This window comes from Limanda limanda, chromosome 1, assembly GCF_963576545.1.
Source record: "Limanda limanda chromosome 1, fLimLim1.1, whole genome shotgun sequence".
Classification (NCBI taxonomy): Eukaryota; Metazoa; Chordata; class Actinopteri; order Pleuronectiformes; family Pleuronectidae; genus Limanda; species Limanda limanda.
In genome coordinates, this window is record NC_083636.1 from 15,998,403 (window position 1) to 16,026,127 (window position 27,725).

The 27,725-nt window shown below is 42.8% G+C and overlaps 1 protein-coding gene across 1 annotated transcript in view; it reads left to right on the forward strand.

Moving 5' to 3' along the window:
* The first annotated feature begins 6,014 nt into the window (after positions 1 to 6,014).
* exoc4 (exocyst complex component 4) overlaps positions 6,015 to 27,725 on the forward strand; it is a 107,004-nt gene continuing 85,293 nt past the window's right edge. Inside the window, exons 1-8 of the mRNA XM_061077403.1 lie at positions 6,015 to 6,094; positions 7,115 to 7,304; positions 8,536 to 8,730; positions 12,372 to 12,565; positions 14,143 to 14,252; positions 16,433 to 16,524; positions 16,661 to 16,815; positions 22,283 to 22,463. Coding sequence (XP_060933386.1) covers positions 6,015 to 6,094; positions 7,115 to 7,304; positions 8,536 to 8,730; positions 12,372 to 12,565; positions 14,143 to 14,252; positions 16,433 to 16,524; positions 16,661 to 16,815; positions 22,283 to 22,463 — 1,197 coding nt within the window. The remainder of the gene's footprint in view (positions 6,095 to 7,114; positions 7,305 to 8,535; positions 8,731 to 12,371; positions 12,566 to 14,142; positions 14,253 to 16,432; positions 16,525 to 16,660; positions 16,816 to 22,282; positions 22,464 to 27,725) is intronic.

Genomic DNA, 27,725 nt, shown 5'->3' on the forward strand with positions numbered 1-27,725 from the left:
GAAAGAGACTGCCTAATAATAAAACACAAGCGCACAACCGCCTTGTGTCACTGCGCCGCACACTTGAAAAACGGCCGCAGATGAAGGCACATTTCATCGAGTTCATGGGAAACATGCTCAGCAAAGGACACACAGAAGTTGCTCCACCTCTGAAACAAGGACAAGAGTGCTGGTATCTTCCCCTGTTCGGCGTATATCATCCCAGAAACCAGACAAGATCAGAGTGGTTTTCGATTCAAGTGCAACATATGACGGAGTCTCACTCAACGAGGTCCTGCTCACAGGCCCTGACCTCAATAATAGCCTGCTAGGTGTACTAATGAGATTCAGGAGGGAGCAGGTGGCCATTACTGCTGACATAGAACACATGTTTCACTGCTTTGTCGTGAAGGAGGATCATAGAGACTTTCTCCGATTCCTGTGGTATAGAAACAATGATCTCACCTGCGACATAGTGGATTACAGGATGCGTGTCCACCTCTTTGGCGACAGCCCCTCTCCTGCTGTGGCCATCTATGGTCTAAGAAGAGCAGCCAAAGAAGCAGAGGCAGACTATGGCAGTGACGCAAGACGCCTTGTTGACCGTGAGTTTTACGTTGATGATGCTCTTAAGTCATTCGATACTGAGGAAAAGGCTATCAGTGTTCTCGGACGAGCACAGAAAATGCTCGCAGCTTCTAACCTCAGGTTGCACAAGATTGCATCAAATCGCCCCAGGGTCATCGATGCATTCCCACCTGAGGATCGTTCCAAAGATGTAGAGGGCCTAGACCTCTTTGCTGATGAGCTGCCCACTCAACGTAGCCTTGGGTTGTCTTGGAACATGCGCACAGATGCTTTCACATTTCAGATCGCAGATGATCAGAAGCCATTCACTCGCAGAGGAGTATTGTCTATGGTAAACAGTCTTTACGACCCCCTTGGATTCCTCGCACCAGTTTCAGTGCGTGGAAAGCTGATACTCAGAGACCTAACCATGCAAGCAGAAGACTGGGACACGCCCCTACCAAGAGATATGGAAATGGACTGGATCAAGTGGAGAGAGTCACTCCAAGATCTACAGGAGCTCCAGATACCACGCCCTTATGCATCTTTTTCTACTGCAGGTGCAAAATCAAAAGAACTTTGTGTCTTCGCAGATGCTTCAGTGAAAGCAATCGCAGCTGTGGCCTACATTAAGGTGACTAGCCATGCAGGACAAACTGAAGTCGGCTTCGTCTTTGGGAAAACAAAGTTGGCTCCCCAGCCTGGACTTACAATCCCAAGACTGGAACTATGTGCAGCTGTACTCGCAGTGGAGGTCGCCGAGCTGATAGTCGCTGAAATGGATGTAGCATTCGACAACATCACATACTACACGGATAGCAAGGTCGTGCTAGGATACATCCACAATCAGTCAAGAAGGTTTTATGTGTTTGTGCACAATAGGACCCAACGCATCCGAGAGTCACCATGTCCTGGTCAATGGAAGTACATCCATACACAACTAAATCCAGCGGACGTCGGATCAAGATCCGTGACACCAGCCCTCTTAAAGAGTACGTCATGGCTCACAGGACCAGCCTTTCTTAAGAACGAGTCCTCAAACCCATCTGAGTCTGAAGGGACCTACGACCTCATCGACCCTGCCTACGACTCAGAGATACGACCCGAAGTGACAACAAGCCTCACACGTGTGACCAAGCACGTGGTGCACCCTCAACGTTTCATACGTTTCTCAAAGTATAACATTCTCGTAACAGCAATGGCACACTTGATCCACATAGCTCGCTCCTTCTCCCACTCTGTCAACAACAAGTGTCATGGGTGGCACACCTGTCCCCCAACAGAGGAAGAACTGACAAAGGCCAAAGTGTGCATCGTGAGAAGCGTCCAAAACGAGTGTTATGAAGAGGAGCTGAAATGCATAACCTTAGGATCCAACATCCCGGCCTCAAGCAGTCTGTGGAAGCTGCACCCTGTCATGGGTAACGACGGACTTCTGAGAGTAGGAGGTCGCATAAGTCTCTCAAATCTAGGCATAGACGAAACTCATCCCATCATCATCCCTGCCCGGCACCATCTGGCAACCCTGTTGGTCTATCACCATCACGAGGAAGTGAAACATCAGGGAAGGCATCTCACGGAAGGTGCTATAAGAGCTGCAGGATTCTGGTTAGTAGGAGCAAGACGCCGCATCAGCAGTCTACTCTTCAAATGCGTCACCTGCAGGAAGTTACGGGGAAAGACAGCGCATCAACAGATGTCAGACCTGCCAGCAGAACGATTGCAGGTAGCACCTCCCTTCACATACGTCGGTGTCGATGTCTTCGGACCATGGGAGGTCGTCTCACGACGCACAAGAGGCGGACATTCCAATTCTAAAAGATGGGCAGTAATGTTCTCATGCATGTGTTCAAGGGCAGTGCATATCGAAGTTATTGAGGCAATGAGTGCCAGCAGCTTCATCAATGCCTTAAGGAGATTCTTCGCAGTCAGGGGTCCAGCGAAACAAATACGGTCAGACTGTGGCACAAACTTTGTAGGCGCCTCTCGAGAGTTAGAGATGAACACTACAAATATGAGCTTCAAGAATGTAGAGAAGTACTTGAGTACACAGAGCTGCACCTGGGTGTTCAACCCGCCACATGCGTCCCACATGGGTGGCGTATGGGAAAGGATGATTGGAATCGCCCGTCGCATTTTGGACTGCATGCTGCTGGAACACAAAAAGTCACGTCTGACTAGTGAAGTCCTGGTAACACTCATGGCCGAGGTGGCAGCGATCATGAACGCAAGACCACTCATTCCAGTATCATCGGATCCAGAATCACCTCTCATCCTCACCCCAGCAATGCTTCTGACCCTCAAACCAGTCTCTACACCACCCCCTCCAGGCGACTTTGAAGGAGCAGACCTCTTCAAAGAGCAGTAGAAGCAAGTTCAAAACCTGGCCGACACCTTCTGGAGTAGGTGGAGACGTGAATACCTGAAGACCCTGCAGTTTCGTCATAAGTGGCAGACGGAAAGGTCAAATCTTCAAGACGGGGACGTTGTTCTCTTGAAAGACAATCAGGCTCGGCGAAACGAATGGCCCCTGGCGATCATCACAAAGACCTTTCCAGGCACGGATGGACTAGTTCGGAAAGTCGAAGTCGAGGTCTTCAAGGACGGCACAAAAAAGACTTTTTCTCGTCCCGTTACAGAAGTGGTCCTGCTTCTGTCTCCAAAAACGGACTCTAGCTAAATGATATGGGAACTTTAAAGACCCCAGACGGGGAGTGTTCTGTCCCACAATGTATGTTATGTTGAGCTAAGCAACAGCGCCCCCTTGGGGCAGTTCAGGTGTGTGATGTTGCCGGGGGTCAGAGTGTGATTCCCCCGGAAGTGACGCAAATTAGTTGCTGTGTTGTCTATAGATGGCATCTCTTAAGTTGTATCGCCCTCCTGCGGCTAACGCATTTCCTTTTTACAAGATTCATTAAAGTTCATGAAAATACCCACCGTGGACTTCTTTAAGTGTGTTTAAGCTGACTGGATAACTAGCCCCCGCGCTAGCGAGACCAGAACAAAACCACTTTGTTTCAGTAACAACTTATTAAGCATTTTCCTAGGAGGCAAATATTGTCATTGTAACAAAAAAGTTTGGTTAAAACCTTCCTCCACAAGTTTCCGAGGGTTGTGTAACTGGAGAGGTTAAAAACCTGTGTTTGCACAATCTTGTTATCTATCTATTTCTCTGACAATAATTACTAAAGCTATTAGCATACATTAACAATGACTCGCTCAATTAATTACAACCTCAAAATGACATCTAAATATGTTCCTAAGACGAAGATCATCAATTATTTAATGATCACGAGAACCGTATCTGAGGGAAAGCACCTGCTTAAAAGTAGTTTCATTAATAGAGCTCCCGACTTATCTTAATTCATATCATCTGCTGTTTCTCCTGTAAAAAAACACAAACTGTAAAAATGTAATTATGTTCTAAAACTTTTTGCAACTTAAGTTAATTTGGTAAAGTGGCTGCATCATTATTAAAAATTCTTTAAAAATGGGAATTTGGAATTTCTTTATTAAGGACAAAGTAATTAAGATACAGCAAACTGCATTTCAGATCTTAAAGAAATATCCTATTGATTGCCCCTAATCCAAATACAGGTCAGTCAGTTGAAGCCATAAGTTAGTGTCCGAACACACGTCAGCGAAAAGGAAATAACCTTGGTGCTGTGTGAAAGAATCACAGTAGATTAGTGGGACTGATGGGACACGGGCTGGAGGCTGTGAGGCGATAAGAACTTCAAAATTAAACTTGGACGTGGGAAGCTATTGGTTCCTTCAAAAGAAAAACTGTGGCTCCTGCCTGACACGGGGATTGTTTCTTTTCTCTTTTTAAAATTTTTTTTTTGGGGGGGAGACACAAAGATCACCCACAATGTTATCTCGCCGGTCCACCAGTGCATCAATCAGGGCCCGGGCTGCTGGGAATCGACCTCCTTTTTGCACCAGAATCAATGCCCTCGCTCATTCTCATCGGTAAAGCAGAGATTGTCAGAGATACAGTGCAGGAGAGCCCCGCCAAATCCAAAACTATATGCTCCAAATGGGGGAGGCTATTAACTCACTGACACGCACTGTCTTTCTCCCTGCTCCTCTGCTCCACCTTTGCTTCAGCTGTCTCAGGACTGGAAGTGTTGCAAGTGAAACCTTTTTTAGTGTTATATTTGAGTTAGTTTGTATCTCCATCTTGTTGTGATGACACTCATCTCAATTTGAAGTTGATCCGATGAAAGCCCTGGTACAAGTACCTCAAAGTAAAAATGTGGAATATGGCCAAATTGGACACTAAATGCAAAATAGCAGGCGCACTGTTGCGTTTGTCAAATTGCACCTAATATACTTTTTTGTTTGTCTGGTCATGATAGATATGTGTATCGATTTTTGTGAAGATTGGTCAATGTGAATATGTTCCCTTACTTACATGTTTAATTTACATCAGATCAACAAGATGGAGATACAAACTAACTCAAAGATCGATTTTTCGTCACACGCCGTGACCGTGGCGTGATGTCAAAGTTACACACCATTAAAACACGGTGTTCTGTATCGCAGACATAAATGGACCATGAATCCTTTGATGCTGAGCCGTAAACAAACAACTCCAATCCTGCAGTGGCAGTGTCAGTGATCAAAGATCAAAGGAATCTTTATGTCTTGCAAAATGTGACGTCTCTCTTTCTTTCTCTCTCTCAGAACTGGGACATTTCTCAAACCTTGTAAACATTGAGGTACGGTGAAGGTTCATCCTTCACTAAAGGAGATGATGTTGTCATAACTCCACTGTGCATTGTCCTCTCATCACCAAACTTCTGTCTCATGATCAGAGTCCAAGCCTGAACAGGTCTATGTGTCAATATTTCCTCAGTCATTATTGTGTCGTCGGGCCCGCTCAGTGCTGCTTTGCAGTCCTAGAAATTTTAGTTTTTTCTATTGTTTAACAAAGAACTTCTACTGGTTTGTACGTGTTCAATTTTAGGTTTGAGTACATCTTCCTCCACCAAAAGGCAAATATCCAACATGCAGTCTGTCACTGCCTCTAATTAGGGCCCGAGCACTAACAGGCACGGACAGACATTGAAATTGTAAGGATTATTATTTTTATTCAGGCAAATGAATTGGCTTTTTGAGGGCTTTGAAATGCTCAAATTCTTACCAAAATTTGCAGAAAATTTTAAAGTGGTGAAAATTTACGTATTCTGGAGGAATTTTCAAGGGGCGTGGCAAAATGGCTCAACCATATCCTACACATACAACCTTGTCATTCAATTATATGCAAGTCTTAAGTTAAATTGCTTAGTAAATAATAACAATTTCCCCTGGATCTATTATCTTTTCTCTATAACAGTGTATTTACACTTTGACGCCCACTGCTGCAGAGGGACGCTCCTCAGCTCAAAACCACAACTCCCAGAGTTCCGCGGTGCAACCTCGCGCCGCTCACTTCCTGTTTGGGTGCCGCAGCTGGAGTAAAGATGGCAGCTGACACAGGGAGGTACAGGAGTGCTGTGAGCAAAAACAAAGACCCCTCCGGTCTCCTCATCTCTGTCATAAGGTGAGCTTTGCTTTCTTCTCATTCAGGGAACATGGCTGCGACATGTCGGGCAGCCATTACAGTGCAGTAGCATTTAGACACAGAGATTAAATGACAGCTAGCTCCTATGCTACAAGTTAGCTACCTCCTTCCTGTCCTGTCAAGTAAATGAGAGGAATTAAAGCACGTTTAGTGTTTGATCCCGTTATTTCATGTCGGCTAAGATAACAGTAGCTTTACTTACACATTAGATAGAAGGAGAAGTGTTAAATATCGCTTGGTCATGAGCTGTGTCCTATTGAAGTAGCATATTTACTGTTCGTTAATTTATAAACTCAAGGATTTGGGAGGGGTCGCTTAGCAACAGCTGCAAAAAAGCTATTTTAATTTGGATTTGTGTTTGTTTTGTTGATTAAATCCGGAAATGGATCTATTCATCACTGCAGATCCCTATGTTCTGTCAAAGTCACTGATCCTGAATGGCTGCCTGAACTTATGCAAAGGAAAGTGCACATGAAAAGGATACAATCCAAACTTCCTATTCAAGATTGCTATTTTAACTAATCTTATCTTGTATATGTTGTATTGAAAGGTCGCTGCGTCTTTTTATCTTTATATTGTCCGTCATCGTTGGGTGTCCACGGTTTCCTAAGTAGAGCTGCTTCAATAGGTCCTTTTATATATCATCAAATAAATTGTCTCATTAACATCAAATTATATAAGAAAACTTTCTGGGAGCATCAAATTTTTTTAAATTTTAACCTTGGATTTGCATCTTGGAGCATCAAGATAATGTTGCTCTTACATCCATTTGTTATTGCATGATTGTAGCTATTCATGTTGTCATGCTACCTGCACCAAAGTCTTGAACTTTCACTCCAATATCATCTACCTTAAACTGAACTCATGAAGTGCTTTATATAACCTCCTACTTATCTAAAACTCCTCTTGTAATTGATGCCCCATCCAGGTATATCATGTTTACTTAGTTATTAGATCAATTCCCACTTCTTCTTCTCATCCTCCTCCCCTCTGATGCAGGACTCTGTCCAGCAGCGATGATGTGGAGGACAGGGAGACGGAGAAGGGGCGTCTGGAAGAAGCCTTTGAGACGTGCGACAAGGATCTGGATGAGCTGATCGTTCAGCATTACGCCGAGCTCACCACGGCCATCAGGACCTACCAGAGCATCACAGAGCGCATCACCGGCTCCCGCAACAAGATCAAACAGGTAGAGAGCAGAGATGTATTCAAAACATGGACCCTCGCTCAAATGAACCAGAAGGGTTGAGAAAAGTACTTCTTCTCACAATTTACCTTTATCTCTTCATTCATTAAAAGTGTCTCTTAACTTCTTGGTTCGACAAGACTGAACTACTTATTTGATTAACACAAATCCTTTTCACCCAAGAAGAAAACTGCGGATTGAAAAATTTGAAGAATGCACAGCTCAACCTAATTTTCTCTCTCGCCCTTGCTAACATTATTAAAAAAGGTCAGACGCTCGCCCCCTTTCAAAAGCAAACCAACACAGATTTAGCAAAAAAAAGACATCTGGTTTCGCAATGCTTTTTCTCAGAAGGTCAAAACTGTCAAGAGTGCTTGTTCACCGGTGATTTAAATTATGATATAATTGCATATATGGCTTATACAGATAATTGGCTTGTCATAGTAGGAAAAGCACAGGTGTTGAAATAACATGAACAATAATTAAGATTCCGAAAAGGCTGTGACGGTAAACTAGCAGTCACAATACCTGGATCTTGAAATCAATGCAGCTCAGTGGAATTCAACCATCATCAATTTACATCTTTGTGCCTTGTCAAAATGTCTTAGCTGAAAAATGTGTGTGAGAAACCTCAAGCATGTTTCATTTCCTTTTTAAAGGTTCAACCATCCAGTGAAAACACCTGTGTCTCACACCATTGTTTATAAAAAGTTTTTAAGGAATATGATCAATAACTTATCTTCTCTACTTAACTTACAATTCAGATACCCTACACTGAGTAAATATTGATTAATTTGGCAAGGTAATTAAGTTGAAATATTGTTTGTTATTAGGTAGTTTGGTGTCTCCCATTAGTCTTTGTCAGAAAATTCTTCTTACTTTGCTGATACTGAGCCCAGAAAATCGAAGAAAATCAACTTTTAGGCTGTAAACTGTAAATGTTATGGATCTTACTAAACTGTCAACTCATGAGATTAATCTTTGCAGTCTGCATGTATTTGGTAGCCAGATTATAACAAAAATTTCCAATGCAAATATAAATATACATCATAGAACAAATTTAAAATGAACCTAAAATCTCAAAATAACTTTTATAGTCATAAACATTGCCTTACTTATCTGTAACAGTTTGAGCCACACCTCCAAAATGCTTTGATTTTGAAGTAGTGCAGTATCTAAACTGTGCCTCAGGACCAGGCTTAGTGTCATGACTTCTACTCTCTCTGTCCTGCAGGTGAAGGAGAACCTCCTCTCCTGCAAGATGCTTCTTCACTGCAAAAGGGACGAGCTGAGGAAGCTGTGGATCGAAGGCATCGAGCACAAGCATGTCCTCCAGCTGCTGGATGAAATTGAAAGTATCAAGCAGGTGCCTCAGCGGCTGGAGACCTACATGGCGAGCAAACACTACCTTCATGCCACAGATATGCTGGTGAGTAGACTGATTGGCAGAGGATTGGTTGTACAGAAGCATCCTGTCTTTATGTGTATATTATTCCAGTCAGACAGAGAATGACAAACTAATAGATTGTTGTTTTGAGTGTATGGTTGGATGGTATGCACGGTAAACAAAATTGAGGAAAGTTGTCTTGTTGTGGGAAACTTATTGACACTCAGCATATAGTGAGGCAAAACTGATAAGGTGCTTCGAGACCAATTGTATGCGGCACACATACATAACCACCTGTGTTTATGAAGTCCTGCTGCTTAGATTTATTTCTAGTTTGGTGCCTTTCATCCTTTTTAAAGAATCCCATTTGAGTCTCCAACAGTCTAGTGTGTGGAACTCTTTTACTTCAAGCAAGCAGCATCTAAGGGCACTGCAGGTGTGGATGCATGCGTGTACACTTCTCCTTTTGATGTGTGTTTTGCAGTCCGCTCGGCAGGGGAGCTGGAGGACTAAACGACCAAACACTGTGGTCTCTCTGTTCCTTCCCTTTCCCTCTCTCCCTTCCTCTGTCCCTCCTACACATCTTCCCCCAGACTCTGGTAATAATTACTTTGCTCGAATGGGGTTATCGGAGGATGAGGGAAAGAAAGAGGGATGATGCTGTGTCCTAACGACCATGAAAAATCGTCTGTGTGGGCATAGAAAAAAGTGGAACTTCATTCAACCTGTGCTCAGCCCCTTCAGTGTGTTTAGAAAGTACGTGGAAGGTTCAAAGTCAGTCCGACGCTACGCCTCTGTGTTGTGGATGGAGCATTTTCGTAAACAGACTTAAAAGCCCATTTTTTTGTGCCCGTACCTATCAAAACGCTGTTGGATGCTTTCGTTCTACCTTTTGCTTTGGTGACAAGCAGTTTCATGAATAAATTATGTATGAAAAGTCCAGTTTAAATAACCTAAGCTTCCGCCCGAGTAGATTATCCTATTAGTCTTTATAAAAAGGCAAAATAACATCCTTGAAATACCATCATTTGTGTATGTTTGACTCCACTAACCATTACACATTGATTTCTAATACTTAAGATATGAAGTTATAAAGATACATTGTGAGCTAAAATAAATTATGGTGGTTCATTCTGGCTGGTAACCCACAAGACACACATTTGTCTCAGATGCTGATACACACTGAAAATATTTGCTTGTCATTTAATTAGTTTCATTGTTTTTAAATAGGCAAAGTAAAAACCAGAGCATCAACTTTTCAAAAATCTGAAAGCTAGGGCATTTCTTTTCTATTGAATTATATTGTGTAGTGTCTGCTTCTCTCTGTGGCAACATCATACTGCCTGCCTCACTTGTCATAGAATCACTGATGTGTTCATTCCCATCATGCTGTCACTCATTATAGCATTCATCTGTGAGATTTTCATTTTTCTGTCGCTTGCTCTCCATATCGTTGTCTGGGCTTGTGTTTATGTGAAGCTTGTCTTTAATGGTCCATGCACACTGTGAGACTTCAGCTGTCTCACATGTGCATTGAAGGCCTCACCGTGCGACATGGATTTAATGAACATCAAGTTTGTTGTATGTAGACTGTTTGATGATAACACGTACTTAATCGTTGGCTACTATGCAGGGAAATGCATGTTCCATCTGTCTATGCTTCTGCTGCAGTAGGGGTAGACAAGGGAACCAGCAGGAGTCGAGCCCTTGCAGTATAGTGGTATTTATGTGTTTTGAAGCGAATGTCGACCAGAACGTGGCTGTTGTGGCACCAGTTATTCAGTGCGGCATTTACTGCTGCATTCCTATTTGTTGGTGAGGAGACGTATGTTGTAGCAGCAGCAGTCACATCTTTGATCTTCTCTCCCACAGTGTGAAGCGAAACCAGCGTTTAAGAGCCACAAAGCCCACAAGAAAACATCAGATTTATTTCTTATTGGTCATCTTTCAGCTGGGACAGACTCAAAATCGCAAAGTCTATACTCTCAGAGAGCAGTGGGTATAGAAGTAAGACTGTGATCTCTGCTATTGAATGGCAGTTTAAAACCCATGGGGTTGGTTAAAAATAAGACCGGCTTTTGTCCCTGGAACAACTCCTCTCCTCTCCTCTCCTCTCCTCTCCTCTCCTCTCCTCTCCTCTCCTCTCCTCTCCTCTCCTCTCCTCTCCTCTCCTCTCCTCTCCTCTCCTCTCCTCTCCTCATTATCCTTATCTCCAATTCTCCCCAAGCAAATTCAGTCGAGGCTTCATATACCTCATTACACCGACAAGCCTGGCCCCCTAACGATGTTAGCCTGCCTTCCTCTCTCATCACAGCCCAATTGTAATGAGCTAGCCCCCCCACACACAGACACATAAGTGTTAAATGATTTACAGTCATACGATCACACACATGTAATCATACATAGACACACACACCGAATACGCAAATCCTTAGAGTCATGCCAAGTTATTCTATTAAACCAAAGGGGCTGATCACGCAGCGCATTAGCTCATCTTGTCACTAATGTGACTCTCCTTTGCATCAACACACACTTGACCCGCGCCCTCCCAACCCCTCCCTCCACTACCCATTTCCCCCCATTACCCATTCCCCCCCCGGCCTGCCCTGGCCGGTCGTGCAAATATCCTGCGCAGCGCTATCATCTGGCCATTAGTGCTCCTGAAATACACCCAGAAAAGCACATTCATACACATAAATATACACATACAGACAGGCGCATTTTATTTTATGGCGTGAGGATTTATTAATTGCAAACAATCTGCAACCGCTGCTGCTCCTGCTAATGAAACCCGAGAAAAGAGGGAAAGGAGGGAGTGGCGAGGGTGGGGGGGCGGCTGGGTGAATTTGGAGAAAATAAAGAGCGTGACTCAGGAGTGGGTGAGCCGACTTTAGAGCAGTTTCTTTGGTGTTTATTCATGTTTTATTTGTAGGTTGAATGAAGATAAAATGATAAGATTCGATGAATTAAATTAAATTAGATGAATCGCATAAATAAATTTGCCCGTACATTTGTTTAGGTTGTAATGAGTGTCGCTGTTGTTGTTCATCTCGTAAACACGGAGCGTTGCTTCACCATTGCTCGTGTTGAAGGAAAAAGTTGAGTGGGAAAGTAGGATTGTTGTGCTGTTTGGTTAGCGTGGTCAGATGCATCCCACACAGCGGAGAGAAGCGGCCACAGAGAAGAGGGACGAGACTTTCAATTTCCGGGTGAACTTCAGTGTTTTGTTTCGTTAGATGGTTGATTTTTATAATGTGGAGTTTTGTAGTAGTATCAACGAAGGACGACTCAATGTTACCCTGTTATCGTAGCAGGTAGAACAGTCATAGTATTTAAGTAGATGTTGTTTGTGTTAATTAATGATTTATTATTATTAAGTTTCTTTTACTGCTCTGGAGGTTTTTTTATGTAAAATAGCCACAATATGAGTTACATTTAGCTGCCTGCCATACAGTGGGGTATCACTTGTTCAGGTATCTGATATGTCCCCCATTGTCAAGTATTGTCTCCCTCTATTGACATGGATTTTTTGTGTTGGCTCTCAAGGCAAATTGCCTAGAAAGCGAAGCAAAGCAGACTTTCATCATTCAGTTAGTTTTTCCTTCAGCTGTTTCAGCGTATACCGGTTGTCAAAGTGATCAGACCAGACACAATGAAACCAAACTATGATATTATATATGCAGGTGACCGCCGTGGAGTCCTTGGAGGGGCCCTTGCTGCAGGTGGAGGGGCTCGGAGATCTGCGGTTGGAGCTCCACAGCAAGAAGCTCAACATCCACATTGTGCTCATCGATGAGCTGCACCGACACCTCTACATCAAGTCCACAAGTCGCCTGGGACTCAGGAACAAGGACAAGAATGCTGCTCGCCTCCCAGGGTAAGAAGCAGTACCTTATATTTGAGTTTTAATATGTTGTTGTTGTTCTCTCAGTATCATCAAAATCTCTTTTACTTGTTTGTAAGTCATATAATATGTGATCAGTGTTTTATTATTGCTTCTGTGTTTGTCCAGGCACAGAACCACGACTGTTGGTCATAAACTGACTTTACAGTCTAACTGTAGGGTACTGTAAGTTGGGACGAGGATTTTCATGTCTTATATAAACATCCCTTATAGCCTCAGTAAAGCTGCAGCTATGCTTTTATGGCTCCACAAACATACAGCACATTTCATTTAATTTTCCTACTGTTGAGTTGAAAAAAAGTCATTGCTTGTTATATAAAATATATGTTTTGGTCAATTTGTGTTTGTGTCTGAAGAATAAAAAAAAAACTTTTATTGTTTGCCTGTTATGTAGTCAGCAGAAACGCTGCCTTCAAAGACTGTATAGATGTGCCTTCATTATAAGTTGTTCCACAGTCGGGACAACTAAGTGCAACTTGCTAGTTATTTACTGTATGGAAACCAAGCCAATTACTGACAAAAACAATTAGACCCTGTCTCACTTGTTGCTCGACTTCTTCCTGTTTGTACTCTGTGTTCTAAAGTTGCAAAGAAACCGACCAAAACACCCTGAATCATTTGCTGGAAAGACACAGACATTACTTATTCGCTCACAGGGAATAAGAAAGTGGAACTCGGAGTCATGATATTTGCTTTTGTAAAAAAATCTGACAAACACACACACGATGTGATAATGTTAGTTTCTGTTTTTTTAGGGAACAAACTGTTGTTAGAAGACCAGGAGCCAATGTTGGCTTTCCAATTACTGGCAGTAAATAAATAAGACAACCGAATGTAGCATCCGTGGATTCCGTGTGACACTCGTGATGCGTCAAACAATGAAGAAGGTTTTGTAGCCACTAGCAGAATAACCTCCTCCGTGACCCATCAGCCAGTTTCTCAGTTTCATGAAGCGGCTGTGTAACTTATTGGGCATAATGTGGCACAATGGCTTTAAACACACTGTTGATGCTCTTGTGTTCTTTGTAAAACATTCGGCTTAAGTGTTTTTTTTCACTTGTACAGATGTGTTTCTATGTGTGTGTGTGTTTGTGTGGTGCAGTAATTATGGTGGCGGTGGGTTGGTGAGGTATGATTTATTACTGAGGGTCAGCCAGTGACAGGTCCTGGCCTCCCTGGATTGGGTCGCCTCTAACAACAAGCCAGCCTCCATACACCCCACTCACTTAGCAGGCCCACTGTGTTTATACCGCCCCAACTTAAAGGACCTGGATTGCTTCCACCTCGAGCTTAAGCCTTGATAAATGGCTCATTGGAAAGCAGCAGCAATCCCACCCAGATTTTTTTTTTTTTTTTATAACAGTAGATTGTTTTTGTTAGGGAAGGGCAGGTTAGTGGGTGTGTTTCTGTTAGTGAATACAACATGTGTGTATAAAAAGCTATTACTCCAGCGTTCTGGAGCAACTTCCCTTGCTATTGCAATATCAGGATTTGTACAAGACACAAAACATGATATGTATTAAGTTCACTTATTTTGTTTTCCTTCCCAGGTCTGCTGCCAAAGACACATCCCCGATGCCCGTGTTGGATGTCAGCAGTCTGTCCACCCCCCGCAAGCTTTTGGATTCCTCGCAGTTCAGCACCCCAGGATCCAGCAGTGGTACGGACTTTCGATCATTTTAGATGTGAGATGGAAGAAACCGTAATGGACAGAAATTGGTGCTGGCTTTGCAGTTAACGTAGCCGTTTTCAGACGTGACCTCCAGAGAATGTCCGCACAATTGGGTCCAGAGTTTGTCTTTCACACACGAAGGATGCAGCAGGAGATTCTCCGCTCTGATGCTTTCACACAACACAGAATTCTGCGTAGGGTTCAGCTGAGGCAGGGGCAGAACGTAACTTACTAACTCCGCTGCGGATGTCTGAAAGCATCTTAAGGGGAATTTTTCATCAAAGACAATAGCTTATGAAGTTAGCTCTCCATTAAAACGCCATACATAAGATAACGAAAGAGATAAACATACCAATACAGTTGTGTTGTCGGTCTCTATGGATACAAAAAGTGTGTGGATTTCAGTGAGCAATGTTATTTTCACTCTGCGGATATTCTCGGTGATAATGAAGGCATTAGCATCACTTTGTCTTACAACCATTTGCATGTCATTATGGATGTGTATTCTCTCTCTGGCACACACATACATACGCACCATTACTGGATTCACACAGCAAACAGACAACCTACCACTGATGCCTCATTGCACTTACACACATATTCAACTTTGCACACAGGCATACATGCACCCAGACTTCTTCCCTCGCAGTATATGTCATAACATCTTCAACTATGATCATAGTATATGTTTCCCACACTAAAATTATAATCATCTCGCCCCCCCTAGCTGTACCATTAGTCACCCAGCATCTCTGTCATCACAGCAGGGGAAAAGCATTCATTACACTCAAACCAGTAACCAGCGCTTCTAACAGAGGCGGATAATGCAGACTATAATTTTACTGGGGAATGTGTGAATTCTCGCTCGGCCGTATAGCGCCAGCCGCCGCATTCCCTCCAGGCACAGCACAGAGGAAGGCAAACAAGGAGATAATGAAAAAAGTTAATCCTGCAATAACTCTGTGTTTCCTTAGTGTTTCTGAGTTTTCATCTTAAGCCTGGCACTTTTTTTTTGTATAAACCACCCACTCTTGGCATTCTGAATTAGTGACTCACCGTTTCATTTTTTAGCTCCGTGGATACGAGGCAATCATACTGTACATACCGCTCAGCGTCCACAGACATTTTAAATTATTCAACTAGTGTGCGTAAAGCATCGGATTGGCTCCTGACAAAAATAAAATTTAGAATGTGGCCAACATTTCTTTGCCTTCCTAATGTTGTTAAATCATGCTGTTGTGTTTCTGTCTGTCTACCTCTTTAGCTCTGTCATCCTTTCACTTACATACCTTTAACTTCCCCTCTTTTTATTTACCCAGCTCAACACAACGCGTCCGTGCGTGCCGTGATCTCGAAAACACAAACACCCACACAAAATCCAGGATTACACCACAAATACATAATAAATATCCATTCAATTCGCCCACCCGGCCGACCTAAAAAAACAAGCTAAACCACATTTTTACCCACATTATGTGGAGAAAGCTGTGGCAATTAGCTACCACCGGGCGGTAAGTGCCAATACACCGCCACGCTAACAACCGTGGTCACGACACAGCAGCCGGCTTCCATCAGCGACCTAGCGTTGCCATTTTGTTTAATAGCATTAGAGCACCTCATTTGTAGCTAGTAATTGTCATAATTATTACACAAACTCTAGTCGGAATGGGGAAAAGAGGAAGTACACCCAAAGTCCATTAACTTGCCATAAACATTAACTCTCTTAACGCGCTTTGATGGGGTATTGGGAGGCCCCATCTAATGGAAATTAGAGCATCACTCCATGCTGCCACTCTCAATTTAGCCGCTAATGTGGCTAAGTCATATGGCGAGAGTGTGAGTTGGGGGTGGAGTGTGTTTCTGTTGGTGTGTAGGGGGGTGGTAACAGGATAGGTGCCAGTGTGTGCGTTTTAAATAGAAAGATGCAGGATGTTAGCTTAGTAAAATAAGTAAAGAAAGAAACTTTGTTAATTAAAACGTTGTTTGTAGGTGACAAACACTTTCAGGGTTCTACAGATCAGGTCTAAATTAAAAGTGATCATTTATATTAGTCCAGTGCTGAAGTAATGGAAGTAATTTAATTAATTTATTATTACTTCACTTGTATATAGCCTCTATATATTTATATGTTTATTTCTTTTGTATGTATATTTGTATTTCTTCTTTAGTGCGTGAGGACGGGCGAGAGCCGAACCAAGCCGACCTCCCTGAAGTGGATCCAGAGGAGAACAGTCCTGAGTTCATGGGCATCCTCATCAAGGTACAGACTGGACATGAGTATCACTGAACACTGCTCACTCTTTCTAATAACTTTTAAAACCTGAGTGATGTCACACCGCCTCAGCGACCTGTGCTGTAACTTCAACAAAATGTTTGCGATGTCCTTTTTCCTTCAGGCTCTGGCCAAGTTGAAGAAAGTCCCAGAGACCATCAAAGCCATAATGGAGCGTCTGGAACCTGAACTGAAACAGATCGTCAAGAGGTCCACCACTCAGATAGCTGACCATGCTTATCAGAGAGGAGAAACCCTGGCCCAGGAGTGCCAGCCGAGGTAAAGTATGGAGATAGGGAGAAGGAAGGAGGCACTCTATTAAAGTATCATGGCTTCCTGAAAGTGGAGAATGATCCCCTCAAGAGTGAGTTGCCAAAGATCAGTAAAATAAATGGAGAATCACCAAATAGTAAATGGATAGTAAATGAGGAGGGAAATGAAAAGGGAGGGGGGTAGAGTAAATGGATTGCCTGAAGAGGAAACAATAAGCAATTCTGTGGAAAGATGAAAACCATCTTTTTTGAAATGATAATATTTGCCTGACAGAAGATAATAAGAAGCGCGAGCAATGTTTCCAAAAATGATCAGTGTAAACAGCAGCATGCAGCTACTGCTGTTACCGCTGATAAAAGCTGTCATTTGTAATCCCTGCAGTATTATATCTATGCAAAGGAGTTTTATTGAAGCAGCGTGCTTGCTTGCTTATTCTTCTTTAGTTGTAGTGTTTCCAACTTGATCAGTTCCCCTGTGTCGTTGGCCGCTCTCTCCATTTGTCCAACCTTTGCTTCCCCTGATTCTCAATCATACTTTACAATTGTTTCATCTACATACTGCTCCTTCAAATTCTGGACTGTGTTGAACGTGTCTTCTTCTACGTCCTCGGATAAACTACAACAGTGGTCAAAATTGGGCCAGATCGTTTTGATTGTTTTATTTCACCATATCGGACTGAAACACAGTTCAGGTGCTGAGCTCCGTCATTGCAACAACATAGATAATATTACTTCCTGCTTGGCAATTTGTCTTCAAAGTAAAAGCTAAACCTGCTTTTTGTTGCTGTAATGCTTTATATTGAGCTGAATTGCAGAGCTTTTATTTTTTAAACTCTGGTCTGAAGATTGTGTTGATGTTTAACAGAACTCTGTTAAGTAAATCATTCAAACTTAAATATAAACCACACGTGAACAGTAATAAATCTTCACAGCAGATAAACCAGGTTGGATGAACAAAAGGCTTCCCAACTTCACTCTTGCTCTTCACTAATGTGGATCGGATCAGTCTTTAGTCGCTCTGGCTGTTACATGCAGTGGGTCTTTTGCATTAGGAACTGACAGTGAAGGCAGCAGAGAACATGTTTTGAATGCGTTCCCTGGGTGTTGATCGTCAGACCGCAACCAGGTGTGAAACACAGCAAAGGCTAAGACCGGGGACACGCCTGCCTCAGACCATGAAAACAGATCCTCTGCTGCTTTAAACCTCACACAAGTCATGGTTAAACACACCCAAACATACACAAACAATTTCACACCTGCCTTAGCGAGCCGCTAACATTTTAAAAGCGCTCACGTCGACTCCTGCAGACTCTCACACGCACACACACACGGCACAGAGCACAGAGTTGGGAAGCACAGGTCTCAGTCCACTGATCCTGAACCATTTAAGAGGAACGTCTTGTTTTCTGTCAGGGATGTTCTCTCCGGCCTCGTCTGCCTTCCCCTCTCCTGTTGCCTGCTGAATCTCATCTGACCTCAGCGTAATAGGCCACCGCGTAGCTCCTTCCCAGCGCCGCTCCTCACGGATTGTTTTAAGTTTGCGTATGTGAGCGCTTAACTCCGCATTTGTATCAGAGCGCGCTGAATTGCATTTGTGGGAACACTTAGACGTGTTTGTATTTGGATACACGCACACCTAGATCTGCCTATGTTCACTTCAATTTAAAGTCGAGGCTTGTTGCTTTGGAAACTCCAACCGATGTACCACTTGTAGAGAACAATGGTCTTGCATTATTGCACACTATATTTTATAGCACTGCAGACTAGCAGGCAACACTTAAGCACTTTACAGCACATGCAGTGGTCTGGCTTGCTGCTGGAGCTTTATGTTCTCATACACCTCGCCCGTGATCAGCCACATTGAAAGTGCCTTTTCATTTCCACCTCCTTTCACTAGATCTTTCATAAAGATACTCCACACAGGTTCCCACTCCACGCAGCGGCGTTATTAGCATGCGACACTGATCTTTGAGTAGTTCATTTTAATTTACATCAAATCAGAACTTGTTGAACTCACATTCCTTTCCCATTTTTGCATTTCAAAAACAGAGCCTCGGTCCTCTGTTCTGTTTTTTATATATATATGTAGGAGCTTCTGAATCAAATTTGAATCCCTCAGATAGAAAGAAGGAGCTGATTTAAAAGTGGAGCAATGCTCGAATGACCAAAGGACATTAGAATAAAAGGGAACGTGTTTTTAATCCAAAGATCTGAAGAGTGATTGCTTGTCTCTTATGTCCTGTGTTTCTCTGCCTTTTCACTCCAATGGTCACTAGTAAAAATCCGAGGGGCTAATTTGTATGAATGTGATCCCAGTCTGTGTACATTTGTGTGTGACAGCAGGATGACTTTGCACATTTAATACTTCAACTCTACTTTAAACACTCTGTAGAGCCCTATTTATAGTAATTTAATTATCTGTGACTGATGACCAACCTAATGAAAATGGGGACACTATCCCCGTCCTCCCAAAATGAAACACACAGATGTAAGTCAGGGGTTTGCTCTGTACTTCCACGTGTGTGCCCCCCCCGCTGTCCCTCCATCAGCCGTGCGGGTGTCCGCTTCGATCCTGAGGGGAAATGAGAAGTGAGGTCTTAAAGAATAGACACTATGGATTAGGAAGACCTCCGGTGGGAGTGCAATGAGTGTGTGAGGGGTAGGAGATGTGGTGCATTTAGAGATTGATCAACAGAAGAGGTGACGAGGTCAGAGCTGTGAGTTTCATGCACGGGATTGTGTGTCGTTCGTGCATTTCTAAAAGTTGCCGTCCACCGTGTGTCCTTTTTCACGTCAGTCCTTCATGTTTACACATGAGGCAGGAGGAGGGAGAGATGCCTTCACCTGCCGCCGCTCTCACGGCTCCTCTCTTCGTCACATGAACATCTCCCATTCACCGAGTTATAACTCATAGTGATTTGTGCCTGCTTTATACTCCCCATTAATAACATTTACTCACTGCTGCTGCTGGTGTAGTGACAGACAGCCAACCAAAATGTCCCCCTAGTGAAACATCCATCCATCTCTTCTCCACATTATCCTTATACCTTCCCTGGGAAACCTTGGCCGCTTCCCAAAACTTTCGGCGTGCCTACTTTTCTTGAAATATTCAAATTGCCGGTAATTTGTATTGACTTGGGATTAACAAGGTTTTGGCTCGGGTGCTTTTGAGTGCACATAATAGAGGATTTGTTCTAGGCAGTCAAAGCTTTTGTGTTTCTGTACAACAGGTCTGTTTTGAGTCATGTAATAATTGGGCACCAAACTCAGACTTTTACATTTTTGTTTCCACCCCTCTCCATTGGTTTTATTTGTTTGTCATCAGGATTGCAGGATTTTCTATATCATTTAATAACATTGTTACACAAGGTATTTGTATCTTATATTTTCACCTTCACCCATTTCCCACTGAATAATGCATGGATCTTGATTTGATAAAAAAACAGGCATATTTAGGGGACTGACATCTATGAGTGTTTGCAATTTGGTTCGAATTTGATTTATTGCATTTAAATGTGGTTTCATTGGGGGTGTAGGCTTTTTATAGCTGCTGTATGGTAATGCATTTTGGCACAGATCAGGACAAAGGGGAGGTTCCAGTAATTTATTATCACTTTCTTTAACCCTGCGAGATGGAGGCCCCTGGTGGAGGTATGGGCTCATCTGAATGATTTCTAGTTCTAATTAAATCAGCAGAAAAACTGATTATGAGGTTCAGGAAAGATCCAGTTAGATCTGACTGGGAAATATGAGGAGCTGGCTTGCATTGTCATTTTTACAAGAATATATCAGTATATGTTTTTAAATCACATGACGGTTCAAGTTCCCCAGTAGGGTCCATTATCCAATAGCCAATATTTTTATGAACTTTAATCTCTTGACATTTATCAAATTAAAAGCAAGGTTTCACTTACTGCCAATTAATCTGAACCTGAATGAAATGTCAGATGAGTGCACTGAAAGAGTGTCAGAGAGTTTAACTGTATTTATATTAACTCCTAATATCTCCACTAAAATAAAGTGGGCACTCACTGGCATGGGCGCACTGGGTTCTCATTCAGACTCGGCTAATATAACCTGTGTTCCCTCTTTACTTTGAAAGCTTTGTCCTTGTGCGGAAAGCAGCTAAGGCAGAGTCTGTATGAAAGCACAATTGAGACGAGGCAACTGTGAGTTTCCAATCCACAGCCTAGCACTCAGATCAAGTGGAAGGTCAGTTTGGTTTTGGCTGCGCTCTCTTCTTCAGCCTGAGCCATTTAGAGCTAATGAGAGTATAGCTGCTTGTTCTGTTTGGGTCCGGGTTTGGGCCATCGCACTGTTTTTACATTAGCCAGCCCAGGTGCTGTGTTTTATTACCGCAGGTGAAATATTTGTGAAAAGTTCCCATTAATGATTATTTTTTCTGTCACCCTGCTCCTTTTCTGATGAATGGCAATTTCTTTTTATTTATTCAGCTTTACCTCAAGTAATTTGTTGGATTGATGATAAGACAAATAATAATATACTTCATTTATATTGCACTTCTCATTTCATAAAATGCATCTCAAGGTGGTTTACATTAAAAAGATGGTTAAAACAAAAACCTTAAAACACAGCATTTTAAAACAGCAAAGGATGTTAGAGCAATAAAGACTTAAAACCGTGTTAAAGCAATGGTTAGATTAGAATAAAAGAAAAGACATGGTCAAATTGATTAAAAGCTAAGATACATTGGGCAGTGAAAGCTTTTCCCCAAATATGTTGCAATGTTACATAAATATGCTTCACTGTAAAAGGCAGTTTTTTTTGCTGTTTATGCGTAGTTTTACTTTTTAATTGCACCTTATTTACCTTGAATTTGAACACATTCAATGTTTTCATAGGAATAATTAACAAGATTGCTTCAGGGCACATTCATCAGGTGGCATTGAATAGGTAAATGGAAATCTAAGCAGCAGCTGAGATACACAATAATGTCTTAACATACATGAGTGCAGTACATTGTACATTATGGATTCCATGCGTGAGGAGGTGAGACAAACCTGGAGAACGTGGCCATTAACTGTCGAAGTTCTGTGCAGATATTTATTGTCATTGTTGGCGTTATGAAAAAAAAACTCGTTAATTGGTGTGCTGGCTGGCAGCAGCAGTATATCACCTCGCGCTGAGACAAATTTTCCCTTCCTTCTAATATTCAAATAGAAGCAGAATTCTGTGGAGGCTCAAGGCCAGTTTATTTTCTTTATTAATGAAGTGTTGAGTGAATTCACTGCTGGTTGGGGTTTCTCAGAGCTTAGGGAAAGAAAAGACGATGTAAAATAGCTTATATAACAAATGTTGTATTTCAGAATTCTTTTTATTGTCAGAATTCTTAATATTTCTTTTAAATATTACCAAGACTCATTTCTCATAACTTCTCTCCATCCCCTCTCTCCTCCGAACCCTTCCCTCACTCACTCCTGCTCTCGTTCTGCTCTCTCTGCCTCCCTCTGCAGGCTGCTGCTGGAGCTGCTGGAGCTCTTGTTCGATAAGTTCAAGGCTGTGGCTCAGGCGCACAGCGTGGTGCTGGCCCAGCTGCAGCACATCGCGGTGCACTGCCCGGGGGGGGCCCAGAAAGAGGGTATCAAGCTGTACGAGCAGGCGGACGTCTCTGCCAAGATCCAGACGGTGCTGCAGGTCAGTATTCAACAGCAGTGATAGTTATAACATCCCCAGACCATTGATATACAGACATATACGTACTTAGTTTGACTGGCAGGTACCTGTATGCACATGAAAATGACAAAAGCCACACACTATTCAAGCATCAGAATAAATATGAAGCTGTAAACATCAATTCTATGCAGATTAAATGGAAATCAAATGTTAGAAATGTGTCTGAAGAAACTGGGTAATGCAATGCAGGGTTTGCCGTGTCGAGCAAGAACCTATAAATCTATTTGAATGTATTATTGTCTTCTTCTAGTTTCCATTCTGTTTACCATCGCTCCTAATGGTATGGGTTTCATATTGTGGCACTCGACCTGGTATCAAGTTAGTTTTCATTGGTGAACTCTGGGATGTTTGCGTTGCCCACCCTATCAGTCACAGCCCCAGGCATTTATTTTTCATTCCCCGCCATGGACATTTGCTCATCCTTGATTCCTCCGGTTTCTTAAAACATTGATTTAGTTCGCCCTCTCCTACAGTAAATTAATCAGTGGCGGAGCCGGCTGCGGTGTGATGGATGGCATTCAATCTGTCAGCTAGGAGCAGCAAGGGAAGGAGACAGGCGAGGCTTGATTGCTCAGATTAATTTTCGGTTCTTTAATTGGTGTGTATTTATGCGGGGTTCCCGCTCCTTGCCCCTGCGTGATTGGTGGAGGGGCTGAGCAGCTGTTGGGCTGACCTATGGCGGATCTCGAAGGAAAATATGCGGCAGTCGTTGCTGTCAAAGCGTGTGTGAGTGTCTGTCTCCCTGTGTGTGTTGATAATGGAGAAATCGGCGCTCTCTCCGGTGCTCCTTCACTGCGACGCGTGTAATTTAAATTTATGACATCTTTCTGAAGCCTGCCTCACGTGTATAACAACACTTTAACTTGCCTGAGAGCTGAATGTTCTTATAGAGGATGAGCTTCTGCCTTCCTTTTATGCTTTTCTATACGACTTAGATGCTCGCTAGGAACTCTCTAGCGTGGGAAAGTAGAGGAAACACATTTTCTCAGCTAACCTCATCTCCTTTACGGTGATCGATAGCGAAATCTGCATTAACATAAACATAAACATTTTTACATAAATAAAATGACAGAGCGTTTGCTGCCCGGTTTAAATTTATAGCCTGTTTACTTCAAGCTATCGCAGTTTTGGCTCGCCTTCACACTCTTCATCGGCTGGCAGGCTTGAATGCATTAATACTGGAGTGTATGGGTGCACGTGTGTGTGTGTGTGTGTGTATCTCAAAGTTCGTGAATGTGCATAGGCATGTGCTATGATAGCTCTGTTCTAGCAGTGGGGTCACAGAAGGCATTAAGCCATTCCCCAGCATGCAACCGTTGCCAGCACCCAGTTACAGGGACTCACTCCCCTCCCCCCCTCTGTCCCCGTGATGTGAGATAATGTAATCTCTTGATTAGAATACTCATTACGTGAAATGAGGTTTTCTTATTCACTCACTGGTGTTATTATTTCCTGACCGATTGTATCAATAGGAAAGGCCCCCTCGTCCACACCTCCCTCCCCTCTGCCATTTCTCTCACGTCTTGCTTGTTGCTTCCATTTCCTCTTCTCCTTCTTTTCCTCCTTCCTGAGCCTCATTCCTACTGCCGCTGTATCACACTCCCTCAGTTTCCTAATGCCCTGTGCATATTCCTCTTGCTCTTTGTAATTTCCTTCTTGATCTCATTATCTTGATTTTTTTTTTTTCTCTCTCACAACTCCCACACTCGCTTTCACCCCCTTCGTTTAGCCCACTTGTCTCAGAGAGTCAAATATCGGCAATGAGAGAAATTACTGCTCCCACAGTGGCTCTGGTAAATATTACTGGATACTGACACAGTTCTTATCTCACGTTTAAAGACCCTCGGAGGGGCAGGAACATGCTTGGCAATGGTTAGAATTTGGTCGTGAATTTTGTTAGCCCCTCATCTTGTTTCTTTCCTGAGTTTGTTATGTAAAAGTCACACTTCTAAAATTGGTTTGAAGGCTGAGAGAATTGCTTGCAAAAGTTCAACACATGCTGCTTGTTGACTCAGTTTAAGAAGAGGCAATTTGTTTTTTTTGGTAGCCATTGCAAATTTGTTGAAAGTTGCTAAAGCATCTCTAACTTTTTGTCACCTACTGCTAAGTCTTTTAATATATATCTGTCAATCCGGAGGAGGGTGGGTTTATGACCTGCACTGCAGCCAGCCACCAGGAGGCGATCAAGATGATTTGGCTTCCATCTGTGCACAAAGTCCATAACTAAAAAATATTTAAATCCCTGCATTTTTCAAGCCCTTTTATACCACAACCCCACAATGTCTCAGATATTAAGAAGACTAATTATGACGTCTACTTAGATTGTTTACACTGAGCCAAACAACGATGGCATAATGTTGCCACTTTGACTTTGGCATGTCGGTGTTCCATGTCCCGCACATATCAATTCCTCCTGTGACGGCCTCGGCTGCCGGATAATTCCCGAGCAACAACAAGGCCCCCCCCCCATTCCTCCTATAGAGAGCACTGAGGTGGAATACAGAACCGTTTGTATGAAAGAGGCTTTAGTTATTGCACTTAACGTCTTTGACATGTGCAGAAACCTCTGGGTACGTGTTATTTATTTCCTCACTTTGAGAGGTGGAGAAACCAGGTTGACCTTTTCACATGACAGACCAGCAGACGGATGCGAGAGCCGACAGAAACACTGGGCGCAGCCGGTTCCAGGCCTCGGCTGAGAAACGCTCTTCATCAATGTGTGGCTCAGACCCAATAGGCTGAGAGTGGCACCAAGAAAAACAAGCTTTTTAAAACTCAGGATATGTGTAGTGGTTCTAATTCCAGTTCAGAAATGCTGCAGTTTCTCCTCCCTATTCTTTATTTCAGTGAAGAAGTATTGATCGGAAGCTTAAAAGACTGGATGCTAATCAGTGGTATTGATGCTGCGAGGAGTGTTTCAATGCCGCTTCACAATTTTTCCACTGGCTTTCTGTAGAATGCGTGTGAGTATATGTATTGATTATTCACACCGTTATTGAATTTGCATTTCTAAGTGCTCGCACCACCACATACCTTCAATTGTGCCTTAGACTGCATTTCTTCCGCTTACCATCAGAAACTCTCCTGTTCTTCAAAGCTGTTTCTTTCTTTTGAGCAATCAGTGACTTGAATCTGTTTGTATTCAGAAAATAGGATATGGCTCCATCACATACTTGAGACGACCCGCCAGCCAGTTTAATAATATGTTATCTGAGTTATAACAAAGTCTAAACAACATCACCCGCCAAGCGAGAAAATCCATAATTTTCCTTAGAATAATTACCCCAACAGAAGTCACAATACCCCATCAGGTAATTGAGTAACAAAGTTGAACAAAGACCATAGTTCACAGACCTCCCCATGCATTCTTCATTAAGACCACCGAGTGGGAGTGTTATTTCGTGCTGGCATCGCGTGTCTCCGGCTACTGACGTCCGACACCTCTTGACCTTGTCGGCTGTTCAGTTTGAGGCGCGCAAGTTTGTTAATTAGCTCGCCATTCGCCCATTCTGCGAGGAACCGTGGCCGGGGTGACTGGCTCGCCGTGCCAGTTGTCTGCTGCGAGTGTGTGTGTGTGTGTGTGTGACCGGAGTGCAAATCACACTTTTAATGAGTGGCTTCCTCTCTGCAGACAAGGAACTCTGAGGCTGTGCGCTCAAAAATTATTGACGGATGTTCGCTGTCTCTGTGCCGTCTTGAAGAACTGAATCCTGGATCACAGATACTTGACCAGAGGAATCGAGCTTGTTCACATCCCTCTGTAGCAGGAGCTGAGCTGTTTGATGTTGGCTCCACATAAAGAGTCTGATTTTAAAAACAAACCGTGACTAGACGTATCTTGTCAAGCTAGATACTCAATATCCCTGCTTTAGAATATATACTTTGAAACCCCAAGTGCGTTCTGATTTTGATGCTCTGATTTTCCTGAGCTTTGGTCATATATTACAACTCAGTGCTTCTATTTCTTTCATTCTTATAGCGTTATTTTCCTGTTTTCACCCATCCCTGATCTCCCCCTCTTTATCGATTCAGACACCGACGAGACGAGACCCTCTATCTTCGTCTAAACCTGCTTCATATTTAATAATTTCATTGCTGCAGAAGTACCAAGACAAATGGGGTATTACGTTCGTGCCGGAGATATTTAAATATACAAGTGGCTTAAATATTCACAGCCTTCTCTCAGCGCATCAACAGAGTGAAAACGAGGTGAATTGAACTGCCAGCGAGTAGCCAGAAGACAATGATCTCTTTTAATTAGATATGAGGCGCAGACATCGCCGCGTTGCTCTCGCTGCAACATTTTAATCAATGTGTCAGATTTATTCCGCCGTCCAAAGCGCTGTTATATTTACATATCGTCCGCCGTCTCCACGGTATTGCAAAGTCTCATCTCTGTCAGCAACAGCCCCCCCCACCCCCTCACATCCACTACATCAACATCACCAGAGACTTAATCAAATGCTGATGCGTGTCTTCGCAGTAATTTCCTTGACTGTTGTCGATACATTTTTATGACTTGATGTCGCGAGAGAGGACACAATATTTGGTCCTGTGCTGTAAACGCCATCGAAGAAGAACTCTGAGCTCTGTGATGAACAGTTTTCTCATTTGGATACAAGGTGCTGCTGTGTTGGCAGATAGAATGAGCCCCAGGGCATTCATATCTAACTGAATAACATGCTGAACTTTGTTTACTGCAATGCCAAAATGAAAAATTTGGCATTACCAGGGTCCTTCTCGACTACCTTATCTTCATTTTTTGGGGAATTATAGTTATTCTGAAACTCTGATATGACTACGTATTCATCCTACTATACGTAGGTTTTAAATTTAAATCATTATGGTTTTATAAAGTCATTAATTGAACACGTTGAAACCTGGAGAAACTCTATTTGAACTTAAAGCTTTCGAATATGGTAAAGTTCACCCATATTTGAAACCAATTATGGCGAATGGTAATAGTGTCATCACTCCATGTCTAAGTATATTGAACATGTTTTGTCTTCCCTCCGGTTCTTCAGTTAAATATATTCAGTAATTATGGCTCCTGCAGCATTCACTCTGCTATTTTGACTAGCAGAGATGAAACTGAGAAGCGTGGATTTGTAAAGGAGAGTATCCATAGCAACACCATTCTATTATTCCTCTTCTCGTTGTTGTTTTTTTTAAACAGAAAGTACACATATCAATGTCAGGGACACGGCAAGGACACGGAGGGAA